General features: G+C 45.4%; 1 protein-coding gene across 5 annotated transcripts in view; it reads left to right on the top strand.

Moving 5' to 3' along the window:
• Positions 1-13,474, top strand: part of EPHB1 (EPH receptor B1) — a 350,847-nt gene extending 337,373 nt beyond the window's left edge. For all 5 annotated transcript variants that reach the window (XM_065556231.1, XM_008171781.4, XM_042853436.2 and 2 more), the window contains one exon: positions 13,073-13,474. In XM_065556231.1, the coding sequence (XP_065412303.1) occupies positions 13,073-13,181 (109 nt within the window). In that variant the 3' untranslated portion in view covers positions 13,182-13,474. The remainder of the gene's footprint in view (positions 1-13,072) is intronic.
• Positions 13,475-19,913: the final 6,439 nt, after the last annotated feature.

The raw sequence follows: 19,913 nt of genomic DNA, 5'->3' as shown, positions 1-19,913 counted from the left end.
AAGGTGATCCACAGAAGGTTATTCAATTTACATGTCATAATCTGATTTGGCGGCTCTTATATCAGAGCCTGCCACAATGGATGATGATCTAATTATAACTTGGGAGCCTTCCAAATTGTTTTCAAAGAAGTTCAAGGAGACCCTTTTGTGAAATTCAAAATAAGATTCCCCGGGACGAGAGAGAAAGAGAGAAAGAGAACGAACTTAGTATTTAAAACTTCTAAAGTGATTCTGGGGAGCAGACACAGATACCCCATATTTAAATGCTTGTTGCATTCAAGGAGTAACATGAGCCTGTGGGGTGGATCCAGTGGATGTCTTCAGTTCTAATCCCAGAGCTTCTACTGAAATTCTGTCTGACCTTAGGCAAGTCTCTTTACCTTTCTGTGGCCTGTTTGCCATCCCACCCGTTGTGTATTTAGACTGTGAGGTCTTTGAATTTAGGGACATAGGAATTGCCAGATTGGAGCCGACCCAAGTCCATCTAGTCCAGAACCCTGTTTTTGACAGTGGCTGGTACTACATGCTTTGGTGGCAAGCCTAAGAACCCTGCAGCAGGCAGATGTGAGAATGGAAGGTCTCTCATTATGTGTTTATATAGCTCCTAGCCCAGTGGAGCCTCTAGGTGCTACTGAAATATGACGACTAATAGAGCATAATGGCAGGTTCTATGCCAAAACAGTGCTGAAAGAAGTTATTCTTATGGCAAATTTGTCGTGGAAGTGTGCCAACCCATCTGAAAACAACCTGAGATGCTTGAACTCTGATCAGGTTTTTAACTTTACATCTTCCTCTTTTTTATGCATTTTGGTCTGGTGTAATGTGCATTGGCAGATGTCTGCCTGTATGTTTCTGTGCAGAATGAGCTACTTTTACAGTCCTGCTCTGACCGGGTGGAAGTGCCATTCCAGCCACGCTTTTTGCGCGTGAAGGTGCGTGCTAGCTCCAGCAACTGGAAGCAAGAGATGAACTTTAATAAAAAAATTAATTGGAAGCCTCCAAAAGCATTTTCAGGGCCGGCTCCAGGCACCAGCCCACCAAGCATGTGCTTGGGGCGGCGCCTGGAGGGGGGGCGGTGCGGCGGGGCGCTCCGGCCCGAGAGCGGGACCGCGACTGGGCTCGCCACCCTCCCCGCGGCGCTCCTGCCGCCGGGGGCTCTCCGCCCTCCCCTCGGCACTCTGGCTGCCGGGGAGAGTGGAGAGCCCCCGGCTGGGATCTCTGCCCTCCTCCCGGCGCTCTGGCCGCCGGGGGCTCTCCGCCTTCCCCCCAGCGCTCTGGCCGCCGGGGAGAGCGGAGAGCCCCAGCCGGGCTCTCCGCCCTGCTCCCGGCGCTCTGGCCGGCGGGGAGAGCAGAGAGCCCCGGCCAGGCTCCCCGCCCTCCTCCCGGCGCTCTGGCCGCCGGGGAGAGCAGAGCTGCGGCGGGCTCGCCGCCCTCCCCCCGGCGCTCCGGCCGGTGGGGGATTTGCCTAGGGCGGCAAAAAAGCCAGAGCCGGCCCTGGCATTTTAACCAACTCTATTAAGGAAAATGGGGAGAGGATGAAGGTTGGAAAGAGGATGAAGAGGGAGGAAGAGATGACCAGAGTGGAGAGAAAAAATCTTTGGGGTTAACGCTAGTGTCGCACCAGTTTTACACTGGTGCAAGTCTAATGTTTTCAGTAGGGTTACTCTAGACTGACATCTATAAAAGGGAAAGGACAATCAGGCCCATTCAATTCTGATATTGGTGCAGTACATTTTTTTGTGGTCTGTCCAGTATGAGTTGGGCTTGTTATCATTTCCCCTGGCAGTCTAATTTGCAACCTCATGCTATAATAGCTAACTATTAATAAATAAAAGGCTTTTCTGATATTTGGCCTAAATTCCCTTTCTTAATTTGATTTCAGTAGTCCTATTTATATCCCTGTGAAACACACTAAGGGCCAGGTTCTACCACTGTTATGCACAGTGATTAGTGACTTACTCCACAAGTAGCTGCTTGATTTCACCAGCATAACTTGCCAGTAAGGTGCTACCCAGGAAGTGTATCAGAATTTATACCCTTCAGTATCAGCTCAGATTATCATAGAATATCAGGGTTGGAAGGGACCTCAGGAGGTCATCTAGTCCAACCCCCTGCTCAGAGCAGGACCAATCCCCAGACAGATTTTTGCCCCAGATCCCTAAATGGCTCCCTCAAGGATTGAACTCATAACGCTGGGTTTAGCAGGCCAATGCTCAAACCACTGAGCTATCCCTCCCCCCAAAAATCGAACTGGAAGGGACGTTGAAAGATCATCAAGTCCAGTCTCCTACCTTCACAGCAGGACCAAGTACCGTCCCTGACAGATTTTTGCCCCAGATCCCTAAATAGCCCCCTCAAGGATTGAGTTTACAACAGGCCAATGCTCAAACCACTGAGCTATCCCTCCCTCCCCATAGAGTCACCAATCAGGATTACTTGTCTCCTTTGTCTTGCTGGTGGCTCCACTTTACTTGTTTCATTGAGGTTATCAGTTGGGCTACCCTGTCTTCTTTTCCTTTTGTCAGTATGCTCCTCATCTGACCTCTTCTCAAGTGCAGAATATGGTTGTTGGTGAGTAGGATGAAACACTTCACAGTTGGTGTTCTCTAGCTTTTTGTGTTACTCATTCTATTCACCACATTTGTCTATCTATATACTTGCTTCTGCAGAAGCATTCCAGCCATTGTGTCCAACTTGTGATGGTTCTGATGGTTTATCCTTTGGTGCTTAATAGGTTTGCTTTCTTGCTTTTTCCCATTGATCTGATCTGCTGGTCAGGCCCTGGTAAGTTTTCTTCCAGAAAGCAGATGGCCTTGCACTTCATGTAAATGTAGTTCTCCTGGTTTTCATTCAGGAACAGCAACACTGCAAACCTTCTGCATCAGCTCACCTTTGGATCCATGCTGTATTCCACTTATGCTGTGTACTTTTTTCAAAGGAGTTTGGTAGGACTTCACAGTGCCTGGCCTGCACACTTCAGCGGCTTCTTCTAAGAGCTTCCTGGGGAATTCCCATGGAAATCCTCTGCTAGCTGTCCAGAGTGTTCACTCAGCATTGACATTTATCGCTATTCTCACTTCCAGCCCCCTCATTATCTGCACTGGCTCATTGCCCCAACTTCTCAACCAGCCCACACATGCAGCTCTCAAACAAGGTACCTAGGAATGCACATCGCCCTCAATACCAACAGCACTTTCTGCTACTCACCGCTCTGAATGCAGCAGTTGTCATTCCTTCTGTGCTCTCCTTGCAAACACCCCCTGAGAAACACTGGGGCTACCTTTCCTCTTCTCTGCGTATTGCAGCAAGGGGAGGTGAGACTGATTTATTGATGAGCATCTCTGACCTCATCATCCCACTGGACATGACATCACAAAACCACCACCCAACAAAGGTCATAGGCCAACTGCATCTTCATGGAGCAGGAAGAGGAAAGACAGCTCCTTCTGTTCTTACAACCTCACCACTCAACCATCCCATTTTTAGAAGGCAGCAGAAGAGGGAAGAGAGGATGGAGGAAGCCAGAGAACAAAGAGGGAGAGCAGAGACCAGAGCATCCATGTTTATTCCCATCCTAGGATCCTTTATCCCAGGAAAAAATACTATAATGCTTTACTGTGCAGAATGTCCCTTAATAGCTTAATAGTTGCAGAGCCATGATTGCATGAGCATACTGCCTGAATTTCATTCCCAGCCCAGGTCAGAGTAGTTCCTTGGCTCATTGATGGAGCAGTTTAGATGTGACCAGCATTGACTGGCTTAGGAAATAGAATTTCACTCTGATACCAAGCTATCCAGCTCCTTACACATGATGGTTAAAGTCCAGTAGCAGAATAGCAGGCTCATAGGAATTCCATCTCTATTGGCTTTAACCCCATCAAAGGTATTGCATTTGCTAGGTTTCCTACTTTGCTATTTGCCCATTGCCACATAAAAGGAGTTCTTCGTTTGCCTCCCCTTCCCCTCTCTCTGACCCGGTGCCTTCTTCGTGTTCTTCCTTCCATCTGGTTCTGATGTCTCTATTATTATCAGCATTACAGCAGTGCCTAACGGCCAGACCTGAGACTGATGCCCCACTGTGCGACGTGCTGTATGAGCACATAGCAAGGGACAGTCCCCACCTGCCATGAAGGATTTACAGACAGCAGATGGGAGGGAAGACAGTGGCACAAACAGGCAACGTGCCATGCACAGGGACGCACAGCAGCTCCGTGGCAGAGGTGGGAACAAAAGCCAGGTCTCCTGACTCCTAGTACTGTACATTATCCACTAGGGCACACTACCTCTCATCACCATAACTTTCCATTCTCTTCTGTTGCCCTTTCAGTTGTCTTTCTCGCACATACACTTGCCCATAATCTTTGCTTTTTTTAGGGCATTTTCATCCCTGGAGTTACTTCATTGAAGTCAATCCAGTTACACTAAGGATGAATTTGTCCCTCCATCTTGATGATTATCCTCAAGGGTCTCATTAGGCAATTGAACCCTTGTTTTGAAGGTGGGGAGAGAGGGCATGAAAATGATGGTTAACATCAGTGCAGTTATCAATGCTAATTAGCACTGAGTGGGACTGACAGCATGAAATACAGACCATGCCAAGTATTATATTTGAGGAGCAAGATGCCTGGGGAGTTTCATATCTGAAAAGCAGACTGGAGCTCTCTAGAGCCTACCACAGACATGTGGGCTTGCAATCTGCACAAGTCAGTTCTTTCCCCATTCACCAATTTGCTAAAACATTTTCACAGGATTCTTGGGTCCCTCCCCTGAACAATTTAGAAATGAGCCCACCCAACACACTTTGGATTTCAGAATCACTTAATCCTGATTTCCCCTCTGCAGCCCAGAGATTGCATTAGTTTGAAGAGTTGGGAGAGCCCAGCTCCTGCTGTCAAAGAGTTGATCATTAAATACCCAATTTCTCCTCCTGTCATTTCTTGATTGGGTTGGATTTTATTCAGCGCACAGAGCACAGGTCTTTTATTTGATTACTTATCTGTTTATTACTTATTTTGTATTAAGTAGGGAAAACCCAAATGGGACAAAATGGATCACAACACTGAAGGACTGGATTGCCTGGGTGGGAAGGGATACGGGGGGGCTTCTCCCACCTTATGCCTCCTGCACAAGGGCTAGGGAAGACTCTTCCACCCAGGCCCTCCAAGACCCCTCACCCCAAAAGGAGAATGGAAGGAGCCACAACCAAGGTTGAAACTAAACAATTCCTCAGCCCAATGGTTGGGTAAAGAGGCATTGGTCTTCTGGTGGTGCCAACTTTCAGATGAGACAGAAAAGAGGGGACATGACTACCTGCATTCATGAAATCTATCTCCTTGCTGCCTTTTCCCAGCTCTGCGACGGATCTCCTGTGTGACTTTGGGCAAGTCACATCACCTGCCTCCAGCCCAATTTCCCCAGCCTCAGGACAGGGAATGTAATACTCTCCTATCTCACAGGGGTGTTACAAGACTGAATTTGTTTATGTCTGTAAAGCACTTTGAGATCCTCAGGTGCAATGCCCTATACCAATGCAAGGTATGATATTTATTATTGATTCCAGGGCAGCTCAGCTCATGTACGTGGGTACTAAGCAGGATTTTCACATTGTACAGAGCCAGGAAATGTCTGTACGGGGCTCATCTTTGCAGAAGTGTTAAATGAGATTTGCCTAGTTCAGAGAAGCGTGATTTGGGAGCCTGTGTATATTAGCAGGCTTTACTCTTATCCTGCCTCTTAGAGTGGTCTGGATTAACCGAAGGAGTGTGTAGGTACATAGGAAGAACTGCTGAACACCCTAATGAAAATGAAATGCTTCTCCCAGGATGTCCAGCACCACCCAGGGTCAGGGCCCTGCTATAGCCAAGCCAGTGGAAACAGCAGACTGAATCCTTACAAGCTATTTCCTTTTCACCTGTCTTCCTTGCACCTCATTGACTCCTTATACTTTGTGCAGGCTTCCCACTCGCTCTTTCTCTTTAATGCCTATGGAAATTAACAAGCTTTCTGTCTCACACACCTGGCAGGGGAGCGGTGTTAACACAGAGAAAGCATGTTTTAACTCTTAACTACTGGATGGCCTCCCTTCAGGGAATCAAAGCGCCATTTGCGTTAATTGTGGCTGTCAAATTATCCTCCCTGTTAAGTGTGAAACTGCACTTCATTGACAATTGGGATTCCCCAGGGAGATGGCATTTATAAGGGCTGATCCCCGGGGACAGCTTGTGGGAACAGTTAAAGAAACAGTGATTGCTTTGCTCTCTTTCTCCCCTCATTTCTCTCATCACAAACTGGGGATCCCTTTCTATGTTCTTCCATATTTCTTCCCTGATGTATGCTCCTGCTTGCTTCTGTGCTGCCTGTGTTTCCTATTCATTCTTCCCCTGTAACTCTTGCAGGAATAATAGACATCTTTTCTTTGCACTGGTCAAATGTGTTACATGTGTTATACTTGATCAAATGCGTTTCATGCAGCTGTGAAGTGTCACTATATTTATAATTTATAATTCTGCAAAGCAACCTAGTTTTTATGGCCCTTAAGAGGGAGAACGCAGTTTGCTCCCAAAATAATGAATGATGCATTATTATATAATTCATACCAATACAAATGTTGTTTGCGGTGTTGTTGTAGTCACGTTGGTCCCAGAGAGACAAGGTGGGTGAGGTAATGTCTTTTATATGACCAACTTCTGTTGGTGGAAAGGACAATCTTTATACAAGCTCTGTGATGCTCAAAAGCTTGTCTCTTCCATCAACAGAAGTTGGTTCAATAAAAGGTATGACCTCAGCCAGCTTGTCTCTATCAATATCAATAGCACTTTGCCAGGTATAGTGCCTCTTCTTCCGCATGAGTGTTTCCTAGTTATTACTATTTATATTACAGTAATGCTTATAGGCTGAGCTCAAAGCCTCATTATTATAGTCTATAGCTTTTACCACATTCCTCAACATAACGTCTCAGCACCTTCTAGTAGTTCTTTAAGCGGCATGACTAACATCTGTCATCTGTGCTTTATTTTCTCCCTCTCATTCTGCTAGGCACTGTACAGACATATAATGGGGGACCCTCTCTGCCTTGTAGCACCTGCAGTGTGAACAAACAAGGCAGGCAAAGGCAGTATTGTTATGCTCATTTTACAGACAGGGGATGGAAACATTAAGACCCAGATCCTCAAGAAGCCTACATACCTTTGAGGATCTGAACCTAAATAATTTGCCAAAGGTCACAAACAGAGTGTGTGGCAGGGCTGAGAATAAAAGACAGCTCTGCAATGCCTTAAACCACAAAAGCATCCTTCCTCTCCTTGAAGAGCGGTCTGTCTTTTCCATGTATTGTTTAATCTTATTATATGGCCAAATCTGGAGCTGTGGTATATCACTGTCACCCCACTGACTTCAAGGCAACCATGCTGATTTACCCCAACAGAGATTCTGACCCCGGGAGACCTTGCCAGTTAAGTGACATTTTAAATATCATCTGATATATTTGGCATGTAATGCCTTTTGTAAAACATAACTGGGATGCATTTTCAGTGCAGAGTTCTTCAGCAATTTAGACTTTCTACTCCCATTAATGTTAATGTGAGCCATGAGGCCTAACATCTGAGCTTGGCATTGAAAATGGACCCTGGTGGTAAGAAATACACGGATATATATTTTCTTCCATATAAATTATCTTTTGAGATAATCTCAGTTTCTCTCTCCCCACTCTTCTTTTCTCACCTCTGCTTCCTCCCCTTTTTTCTGCTGAACTCTACATTACTAAATAAAAGTTTCATTACTACCTAGGTGGGCTAAAATGATTTTTATTCAGTACGAAGATGAATTTTAATAGGAGTAAAATGTCAGACACAGCTGGAATTATTTTTAAAAGCATCAGTAAGTTAGGACAGTAGTACAGAAGCCCTAGTATAATTACGCTGACGGTCCCCAGTTATTGGTAGCCAAACAAGGCTACTCAGCGGTCAATTGCTTTGTTATTTAATGTGGCGGCTTTATGTTTCCAAGGTGAAATTGGATATTAAAAGCTTCTTTGCCCCCCTGAAGTGGCTAAATAATGGGATTTCGCTTCCGTGCTGCACTTCTTGGTTACAGTGTGAGTAGGAGGTGCTCCCAGTGCTGCTCTCTTTTTTGCTGGAATCCTCCTAGTCTTTTTCATGAAAAATGCCATTTTTCACTTGAAAAGAGGCAGGCTCTGTGGTGAGCATAGAAGTCTCATTTAGCTTCTCATTCTCCTTAGGGGTGCAAATGTGGGCCATTGCAGGGGAGAGGGGTTGCGGGCTGGTGTCCATTTTGGGATTGTCTCCCTCTGTACCTGGAATCCATACTTAATCTGCTCAGCAATCTAGCTCAGGTTCTTATTCCAAGGCCTATGCCCAGAGTCCAATGAATGTGGGTCCCGGAATCCTATTCAGCTTCCTCTCCTCCCAGCCCTGGAAGTTGTACCAAGTGTCTATTCCAGGGGGGCACAGAAATCCCATCCTGTTTCTTTTCCCCTTTGGGGCTATGCCCAGAGGCCATTCTAGGTAGTCACAACTGTCCAGTACAGATTCTTTTTCTTCAAGAGACTATAGCCAGAGATCAATTAAAATGGGCATAGAATTCTGATCCCAAGGCTGTTATCCATGGCCATGGCAAGTAAATCTATGACTGGATCCCTCAGCATGATCCCCACAACTCCACTCACTGCCCATGGCGATCTCTCTACCCCCTGTGCCCACACCCTTATCTCCTGCAACCTGGCTTTCTGGGCAGAACTGGCCCATCAGGGAGACAGCCCAGCAGTGGCTGGTGGATCTGAGCAGTCATTACAGCTAGTTTTTGCCTCATTCAAATCAGCAGTTCTGGTTAAGGGGAACCATGCTTGATGACTGATGCTTCCAAAGACCTGGTCAGGAGCCATACACCCAAATCACAGTGACTTTCAGTGAGAACTGAACACCTAGCTCCTTTGAAATGCCCAGAGTAGGTGTTTAGTTTTCAGCATTCAAAAGTGTCCTGTGTCTGAGAAGCGAGTGCCATGAGATGAACTGCAGATCGAATGAGAAATGAAGTTACCATGCAACTTTGACCATCTAACTCGACCTCTGCCCATGGAAGGATCCCCCTAGGACTTAGTCTTTCATTCTAAAGTGGTGTCCAACTTCCTCTATTTTTTTCAAATTAACCTGCCCCCAGAATTTTTTTCTCCTCTTAAGTACATAATCTGCCTCCCACTTAGCACACGCCTGCGGGAAGCAAGGGATTGGTGAGATACAGTTCTGCTGCCATGTTGGGTTTTCTACATGCCCCATGCTGGCTAGGTGTGGGGACCATCTCTCCCTTTACTGACTGGCCCACTTAGAGAAAAAGCGCCTTCTTCTACAAGCTAGCAGAGCTGTTCCTCTACCTCAATTGGTACAGGCTTATGCTGTTGGTGATAGAAGTCTTGGTTCTGTCCTTACTGGTGATTGATAGTAGGGACTTCTTAAAGAGCAGAGACCTGTATAGGATTTGTAGTTCTGTGCCCCTTAGGAGGAGCTTTCTCTGGAATTGAGCTCTCTACAGCACAAGTATCTTCAACTCAGGCTCAGGCCTATGCTCTGCATTCAACTCCTGGCTACAGTCAGGACAGAGGCCTTGTCTTCACTGCTTAATAAAGTGACTTTGTTTACTTCAGGGCACCTACCAGTAAAAACTTAGTAGACAACAGGCACTTTAGTTTTATCACGAGGTAAATGGCCAGGTAAACAGCCCTATCCCCCCTCCAGGGGTTGATCTTGGTGAATTTACCGCATGGTAGAATGAAAGTGTCTGGCCTTCACTGTGTTTTACCTCAGGATAGCTCATGCACCTTAGTTACCCTGAGGTTAAAAATACACCTTTCTGTGGCAGTGAAGTCAAGACCAGAGAGACCATTAGCCCCAAAGGCAATGTATCCTGTCCTTGCAGTGTCTTGTTTCTATATTGTTTGGTGGGTGCTGGGTGTTTGTCCAGTGCTTCTGCCATGACTGCTTAATTATGATGGGTCCAGAGCAAAAGCCTAGATCCAAACACCCCTGAACTTCAAAGCAGGGCAGAACCAGAACCTGGTTATCTGCTACACTCATGGCAAATGCACCTCTTGCCCCCCCAAACACCTGCCAGTGAAGCTGCCCATTGAGAAAAGCCTGGCTTGGCTGTGCTGACAGTATTTCTTATTTAGAGCTGGAAGCCTCAGCAGGGGTCTGAAAAGGAGTAAAGGAGTGGGGAGAAGGAAATTGTTTGGTTCTTATGCCAGAATACACACTGATTGAGCCATGCAGTGTGCAAGAAAGACTGAGGGAAAAGAGGCAGCGTTTGGGCAGAGGTTATTACCAGTGCAGCATTAAGCAAACCCAGTTTTATTAAAGTTATGGCTCATGCTGGCATTAGAGCAATAGAGGTGTCAATTCTCCTGTTACTAACTCCACTGCCTGGGGCACAGATTTCAGCTAACAGCCAAGAGCTGATGCTAATCTCAAGCACAGATGGGAAGGCCAGGGGTAATTACCCCAGCCTAGCATAAAACCAGAGGGGAAGGGGAGGAGAATTCAGGCAAAGCTGTATTGCTTCTATGGAAAGAAAAGGAAGTATCTAAAGAATAGTAACAGAAAAAGTCCTGCTGCAAGATTTCCTAATGGGGGGAAAGGAGGTAAAGGGTTGTTTCCGTTTAACCCTTTCCTTTTGCTATAGAGGTCATTTAGGAACAAATTGGGAGGACATAGCTAGTGGGGTCCTGCAGGGGTCAGTCCTGGACCTATTTTCGTTAACGACTTGGCTGATGGAGTGGAGAGGAGAGTATGTTTATAAGATTTATGGATGACACCAAACTTGGAGGAGTTGCAAGCTCTTGATCTTGATAAACTGGAGAACTGGTTTGAAATCAGTAAGATGAAATTCAATAAAGTGCGAAGTACTGCATTTAGGAAGGAAAAATCAAATGCAAAACTACAAAATGGGAAATAACTGGCTAGGCAGCAGTACTGCTGAACAGGATCTGGGGATAATAGTGGATCACAAATTGAACATAAGCCAATAATTTGCAGCCACTGCAAAAAAAGCAACTGGGGAGGCTTCAGGTAGAGTTCTGTGCTCAGTTTGAGATGCCACAGTTTAAGAAAGACGTGAACAAGTCAGAGAGAGTCCAGAGGAGAGCAACAAAAATGATAAGAGAGTTAGAAATCAATGACCTATGAGGAAAGGTTGAAAGAACTGGGGATGTTCAGCTGAAAGAAGATAAGGCTGAGAGGAGACCTGATAACAGTCTTCAAATATGTGAAAGGGTGTTGTAAAGAGGATGGTGATCAGTTGTTCTCCATGTCCACAGAGAGAAGGACAAGAAATAATGGGCCTAGTGGGCAGCAAGGGAGAGTTAGGTTAGAGATTGGGAAGAACTTTCTAACCATAAGGATAGTTAAGCATTGGAACAGGTTACCTCAGAAGGTTGTGGAATCCCAGTCACTGGAAGTTTTCAAGAACAGGATAGCTGTCAGGAAATGCCTAAGTATACTTAAGCCTGCCTCAGCACGGCGGGGAGGGGGGGTAGATTAGATGATCTCTCAAGGTCCCTTCCAACCCTACATTTCTACGATTGTACAATTTGAAGTCCTTGATGGTCCAGCCCCCACCCTATCTACGCATTCTATTAGCTTATCCCAAGATTGACTCTGGCCTTTGCTCCACCTGTGTTACCTGCTTGTCAGCTTTCCCCACGAGCATCTCCACACTTTCTCCTGGGTCATCCTTACATACACAGGGAAAAATTCCCCATCAAAACCCACAAAGTCACCATTTTATCCAAGCTCCACCTTAAAATTCCCCTGTGCTGAGATGCCTACAGAAAACTGCCACTGGAGAATGGCTTGGCAGCTGGTGAGCTGAAGTTCCTGTGACTTCTGCTTCTACCTATTACACTTATGAATTACTTATGACGTCCACTTTTTACTGTCTCCCCATCCCACCTCCCTGCCTGCCTGCTTGTTTCTTTGTCTCATCCACCTATTTCATCTTGTCTATTGGGCTGTCAGAGCCTTTTGGGACCAGGACTTTCTTTTACCATAAGTGTGACCAATGCTTTGCTAGAACTCGTTCAAACATGGAAGTTTCCTATGTGAAAAATGGTGCTGAAAACAAATGTATTATTTTTGTAAAAAAAAAAAAAAAAAATAGGGAGGTTGCTACAATTTTTCCCCCTGGTTTTCTGTTTTTGATAAAAATTACAAAAATTTTGATAAATTGTGTCCCCCTGAGCCACCGTGGTGCTTCATGGGAGTTATAGTTAAGGTGCTTCATGCCCCTATTCTTCCTTATGGGCTAGACTCCTGACTAAACTACATTTCCCATGATGCCTCATGATCATGAGACATCCCTGAATCAGTGTGCAGATCAGTGTGAAGACTGTGGTGCATCTTGGGAGATGTACTCCAGCCAGGAAGCACAGCCCATTGGGTAGAATAAGGTCAGTGGGCACCCAAATTACACCACCAATGAGGGACTGCAGTAGCTCAGGCTGACACAGTTTAATGTTAGCCAGAAATGACACGTTTTGATTCCATTCAACTAACTGAAATGTTTGGATCTAAATCCACTCATCTTGAAAGAAACTATTTTATTCCAATTTTTACAATGGCAAATTGAACATTTTTCACCAAATCAACATTTTTCCTACAATTTCAATTCTTGCTGAAATCTTTTATCAGCAGGAAATGCATGACTAGCTGTCATGATGACTATGGACAGATGTCAGGAATAATCATGCAGTCTGGTTGGAATTTACCAGGATACTTACTCCTAAGGAGTCAGCACACATTTTCACTAAACATCTGCATAGAGCTATATGTGATGTTAAAGTCGGAAGCCCAGGGAGCCTTCTGTAGATCACTGTAGCCTACAAAATTGTATCTTCTAGTGCCAACAATATACCCAATTAAGGTAGGGCATGCCATCTCTTAGCTGTGCTTTGCTGCTCTCTCCTATGCTGCCGAAGCACAAGTGATGTGAAGAATTGGGATGATGTTTTTTTGCATTAAAATTAACTTATTTTTTCTTATTCTGTTTTTCCCCCTTTCTCTTTTAGGGGGAATACATCAATAATTCATCTCACAAGGAAATGGAGACAGGACAGTAATGCTCACCACCGTACTGCCCGCCTCCATTTCCTCTGGCAAAGCACCCTGCCACCATGACCGCAGGATGAATGCTGACCTCTCCACAGCAAAGTCAGGCTGTCATGCCAAGGCCTCGCTCTGTCCTGATGAGCAGAGGCGATGAGAGCCCTCACCTCAGCAGCATGCACTGTGCCGGCCAGCAGATGCCCAGTCCTGTACATAGTCAATGAGATGTCTGTACAAGATTTTGCCCCATTGTAATTTTTTTTCCCAATTTGTTGATTGTGTTTAAATTGTCAGAGTTTGTAATGGTAACTTTCAGAGAATATTGTACTAAAGAGAAAATTGCACTCAATAAAAATGATGAAATATGTCTGATCACTTTTCCTTCTTCTCCCATAGACTTTATTTTTTCCTGTTATTTTTCTTCGTCTTAGAACTGGTTAAATACTGTAAAAATAGTGGAGAAATTCATCACATAAATTATTCATTTTGCTTTACTCGTAGTTAAGTTTCCAAGAAATAAATATATGGCAGTAAAAAAATGTTTTTCCTTTTTGCATTAGGTTGGGATTTTCAGAAGCACTCAGACTCTGTTCCCGGTGATGTTACTGGTCATTCACCATTGACATCAATGGGAGCAGATTTAAGCCAACAGTGTATACTTTAGAAGATATCACTTTTAAGACTTGCCTATGCAGAGAGTTAGTATGTGGCAAGGTGGAATGTAAGTCTGCAGTGCACCCACCTACCACCTGCTAACTGGCCATGTGGACCCTGCTACTGCACTCTAAAAGTTCCACAGTGCATTAACTCTCCTTATAAACAAGCCCTTAGTCTTTCTGGCAGTGCTGAGGGTGAGTTTGAGAATAGGTTCAAACACTAGAGCCCCTATGTGCTTCTTTTGACTGCATTGAATCAGAGAGGCTTCTTGCGCCTTGAAGTTCAACCAGTGACAGCGTCAATCATTGTCAACTTGTTTGGTCCAATGAATATTGGACCAAACAAGTTGACAATGATTATTTAAGTATTTGTACAAAGTGGAACAGCTTCAATAGGTGAGATTGAGAGCAGCCAATCACAGAATAACCTATAGTCTGCTCACCTGGGATAGGGGAGATCTTCGTTCAAGTCCCTGCTCCAGTGCTGAGATTCAGAAGTGGGTCTCCCATGACGCAGGCCAGTACTCTGATACTGGCTAAAGGTTATAAAGTGGGGGAGACAACTCACACACGCACGTACCTATGTTTTCTAGAGCTGACTGGAATGAAACAGTTTGTATGACCCAAAATGAACTTTTCCAGTTGCCTGACAATTTCTGAACATTTTTGGAAATGAAATATTTTTTCAGATTTTTTTTTTGGTTTGCTGGACAAACTGAAACACAAATTCTTCACCCAGCTCTAGTTAAAGGTTACTGCAAGGCTCTCTGCTAGACTTCAGTGGGCCTTCCATCAAACCCCAGAGTCCTTAATGAAAATATTCCATTATATATACAAAGTGCAAAGGGGTTGGAAGGACATTGGCAGATTGAGGGCAGAGTTAGGGTTGTTTGTGTGTCCTTGACTACATGATCCAGTTTAACAACGTTGTATCTGTTAGGGGGCTTTCCCATCACCCCCTTCCCTGGTTCTTGTCACGCAGACAGAAAGCAGAAGGCCAGAAGACCGAAGTGCAGGCAATGCAATGTTTATTGGGGTTAGTTTCAAGCAAGCATATCCATAGCTCTGACGCTGCAGAGCCTGTTCCCAGTGCTCCGTTCACCCACTCCTTAGCAGGCATAATTATACCTGCAGTAGTCGCCCTTGGTCCCACCTCTTACAATTTATGGTCATGGTCCATTTTGAGGGGTCGTGAGACTGGGGGCTTTGTCCCACTTCTTTTGTATCCCATGAGAGGGGTAAGGAGTGAGGTTGTGCTATGGTCAGGGACAGGCATTTCTTTGCCCTCTTAGTGCTTCTTATACCTTCCCCCCAACTCTCCCTGTCCATCCCAACTGGTTACTTGACCTTGCCTTGAGATAGGAGTGAAGGCAATTTTCAAGTGTACGCTCGTATATTACACTCCCACCATGCCCAGTAACACTGTAGCTGTTCTTATCTGTTCCCATTATACTAACAAACTCATCTGGCTAGGCAGAAGCAACAGACAGTGTTCACACATATTAGTAAGGATATAAGTGTATCAAAAATCAAATGGGCAAACAAGACCCCAAATTCTATCTCAGGCAAATATACAGGCCTGAATCCTACATTATCATAATTAACACTGCTAACAGTGTCTTAATTGTATATTCCCAAACTTTTGATTTTGGGGTTTCACTCTTGAAATGTAGCCTTCTCTTTGAATGTCCAGCTTTTCCCATTTATTTGTTTTTTTGGGAAAAACAAAAAACTCCTACACTGTTCATTTGTTGATTTTTCCCTCTGAGTAACCAAAAGACATTTACAACCTGAGCTCCAGATTCAGAAAGTGGGTTGTCTTTAACAGGATTTGCAAGAATGCCACTGTGATGAGGTGTGCTCCCCACATTGGCCCTGAAGGGGTTAATGTAGGCCAGCTGGGCCAATCAACCCATTAAGTTGCAAACGGGGGATATTTAGGCTGAGAGAAAAACCCTAATTAAGGGAAGCTCACTTGTGCAGGAAGAGGGGGAAGCTTTGATCAAACTAGGGTGCTGGTAGCAAAAAGGGTCTCTAGGGAAGAGGGTTGCAGCCGCTCTCCCTGGGACAAGGGAGAGAAAGGGATTTGGACCCAAAGGGAAGGGTGAGTCTAGCAGACCCATAGGAAAGGGGTTTGGCTAGAAACTTGGAGAATGTGAACCTGGGATAGGCAAGATAGGAAGTAGTCCAGGGGAGTGGTAGGGAGGTTTGTGGTTGCCCAGACCTTTGCTGCTAGAAATAGGGCCCTGGACTGGAACCCAGAGTAGAGGGCAAGCCTGGGTTCCCTTATCAGTCACTGAGGGAGAAGTACAATCTGGGCAGTGAACTTGGAGGCTATCTGGGACCATGCTCTCTACCCACTAACGAGTGGCCCAGCCAGGGCAGTGGACTTAAGGGCTGCCTGGGATGGTAAGGAAGATGTTGATATTACCCGAAAGGGGAGGTCTTTTGTAACTTGGCTGGATGACAGGGCCACCCAGAGGAGGGGCAAGTGGGGCAATTTGCCCCAGGCCCTGGGCTCCACAGGGGCCCCCATGAGAATATAGTATTTTATAGTATTGCAACTTTTTTTATGGAAGGGGCCCCTGAAATTGCTTTGCCCCAGGCCCCCTGAATCCTCAGGGCAGCCCTGCTCCTGTCTGGTCTGGGGTTTGACCGCTGTATATATTTGTGTTCAGAGGAGCTAGACAGCTTTTTGGATGCTGTGTGGCTGCAGTACATGACACTGCACTAGAGCAGGGAGGTAAAGAGGAAGACAGTTTTGAATAATTATCTAAAAGTAATTGAAAAAATCAGAGCCCCAGCTGGTGTGAATCAGCCAGAGCTCCAGGAAAGTGAGTGTGCCAGAGCCTAGCTGGTGTCAATTGGCCATAGCTCCTGGGAAGTCAGCAGGCTAGATCCCCAATTGGTGTAGCTTCAGCGAAGTCATGCAGATTGATACCAGCTGAGAATCTGACCCAGCATATCCTAGAAACCCTAGATAGGCACTACCAGAAAACGGGGCAGGAGAAGTTTAAATCTAGTACCCAATTGTGCTCTGCTAATTGACTCAGACATGTTTTGTTAATGCTCCAGTGACTCTGCACGGCTGCCCTGATCTATACAGACACCTTCAGAGTCCCATGAAGGCCATCAAGTGGTCAGTGGCTGTCATGAGGACCTCTACTCACTGCGTAGTAGTGCCTCCTCCTGGCTGTTCTGGGGATTTGCTCTTTCAGCCTGACATCCTCTTCTTACAGTTGCTTGGCCCATCATCTCACTCTGTGGCCCCTCTGCTGCTCCTCAGGAGCTGCAGCGCCTCATCGTCCCTTCCCTTTGGGTCTAAATCCCTTTCTCTCCCCATCTATTCTCGTGGGAGCCCCTGTGGAGCCTGGGGCAAATTGCCCCACTTGCCCCCCCCATTCTGGGCGGCCCTGGACAGGAGGCTCACAGTGACAAATCATTGTGTCATGGCTATCAGGTTTGAAAAGCTAGAAGCAAAGTGATGCTTTCCATTTCTCTGCAGGTGGGCCAAGAAATTTCAATATGCCTGGCTCCTGACACCACTGTAACTCAAGGGGCTTCAGTGAATCACTCCTGATTTACATCAGCAAGGGGGGGGGGGGGGACAATCAGGCCAGGAAGATGCCAAATAAAACCTTGTGAATAAAGCTAGTTGAAGACCAAATCCGTATGGGGTATATGGTACCCAGAAGCTGAGGATCTGACCTTAAGTGTATGGTAAAGATGCTGAGTATGGTTCTTTGCACTGTTACAGTAGATTGGAACCAGTGTCACTCCACTGGCTTCAGTACAGAACTGGAGAATCAGTCCCAGAGGTATCTGTAAGATAATGAACAGAATTTGGGGCAAGCCAGTGAGCGATGTGAGATTTGCCCTGCTTGCAAACAACATTGGTGATTGGGAGATGGGACAGCTATCTCCAGGTTCCAGTAGCCTCCTTTGCTACAGATGTGCACTCCATTCTGCCTGGACCATGGTGCACACCTTCAGAGCAGCTAACATCTGTAAGACCTTGCAGTTGACAACACTTTGAATGAACAGTTCTCCAGCTGACAGAAATCATGAACCACGAGGGAGACCCTCAGGACTTGGTAGGTGCCAAATATTGGCTCTGACAACACAGGGACAGTACAGCCCTCAGAAGATCTAGTTGAGCACGCTATATTTCACAGCTAATTAGGAATGGTATGAATCTTTCATTTGTACTGGGCTCTTGACGTCTGCTTTACAATCTTTCACATTTGTACTTAAGATATTAAGTTTACTATATTCCTTGGCAAATACAGCTCTGGAAAAATGCTTCTGCTTTAAGAACTCATAAAAGTGTTACATATTAAAGCCAATGGTTTAAATCCACATTAAATCCCAAATGATCTGAAATAACATCACTCCATTGCTACAGATTTTGGTGCATTCGTTTTGAAGTAGCTGTTTATAAAACAAGACATTTGCCGCAATCTTCATTTGAGGATGATTTTTTTGTGCTGCATGACCTACAAAACTGCCTGACATTCCACATTTAGCTTCTGCCCTGCAAAGACACCCTATACCTGTGGTGCTGTCCACACCTGACTATTCTAGCATTGGTTTAAGTCCTCTCTCAGCAGAGATTTCCAATTGTGCTGACTTTTGCAGTGCATGGTACTATCTGTAATTAAAAATATATTTGGAAGCTGGACTATCAAACCTATTTCATTTATAAACTGCTCCAGAATTTAATCCTAGTACTTCAGAAATAACAGATTAGGAATCATAACATCATGAAATGTAGGGCTGGAAGGGACCTCAAGAGGTCAAGTAAACCTAGATCACCACTGACAGGTGTTTGTCTAACCTGATCCTAAAAATTTCCAATGATGGGGATTCTATACCCTCCCTTGGAAGGCTATTCCAGAGCTTAACTACCTTTATAGGCTCATAGAATCTCAGGGTTGGAAGGGACCTCAGGAGGTTATCTAGTCCAACCCCCTGCTCAAAGCAGGGCCAATCCCCAGATGGATTTTTGCCCCAGATCCCTAAATGGCCCCTTCAAGGATTGAGCACACAACCCTGCGTTTAGCAGGCCAATGCTCAAACCACTGAGCTATCCCTCCCCCCTAATCAGTTTAGTAACTTCTGAGTTCCAAATCTCTCCCTCCTTTGGTTTGGGAGCAGTCAGCGTACCCTGCACTTCCCCAACTAACAGGGCTGTGGAGAGCTAGTGTCTGAAAGTGAAATGCTGGAGGTAGTTTTCTTATCTACTGACATCTTTGGCTGTAAACAGCATCCATGATTATTTGCCCTGGACCCAGGATGCTCGCTAACTTGTGCTTCCCTATACTGGATATTCGCGGCCACTGAAGCAGCAAAACGCCAGGCTACCTAGAGTTTGTCTGTTGGCTGACTATCCCTAGGTGGTGTCTCAGAACCAAACATACAGCTCTTTGGGATCCAGAGGATGCTGCTGGCAGAGAACTCTTTTGGACATAGGTTGGTTTGGAAGCCTGGACTGCTTGGTAGGGACCCTGTAAGACAAGGGTAGCCAAGCTTCGCGGATCTAAGGACTGTGTTGTAACCAGAGTTGTGGTAGCATAAAGGCTGCTTGTGATTGGCAGAAAATGGTGCCAGCTGCAGGTGCCCTCATCCCTATAGTTCAAAAGCTTTTCCAAATTTAACCTAAATCTGCTTTGTTGCAGAATATGTCTACAGCTAGTTGCCCTACCTTCAGCCCAATCCTTTAACATATTTGAAAAATGTTATCAGTTCCCCACTCAGTCTTTTCTCAAGACTAAACATGCCCCGTTTTTTTTAACCTTTCCTCACAGGTCAGGTATTCTTAACCTTTTATCATTTTTGTTGCTCTTCTCTGGGCTCTCTCCAATTTGTACACATCTTTCCTAAAGTGTGGCACCCAGAACTGAACACAGCACTCCTGCTGAGGCCTCATCAGGGCTGAGTACAGCAGGACAATTACCTCCCATGTCTTAGATATGACACACCTATTTACACACCTAGAATGATATTAGCTTTTTACACAACTGCATCACATTGCTTACTCATATTCAGTTTGTGAGCCATTCTAACCCCAGATGCCTTTCAAGCAGTTCCACCACCTAGCCAATTATTCCCCATTTTGTAGTTGTGCATTTGATTTTTACTGTCTAAG

The sequence above is a fragment of the Chrysemys picta genome, chromosome 9 (assembly GCF_011386835.1).
Source record: "Chrysemys picta bellii isolate R12L10 chromosome 9, ASM1138683v2, whole genome shotgun sequence".
Taxonomy (NCBI): domain Eukaryota; kingdom Metazoa; phylum Chordata; order Testudines; family Emydidae; genus Chrysemys; species Chrysemys picta.
This window is presented reverse-complemented; position numbering and strand designations above follow the sequence as displayed.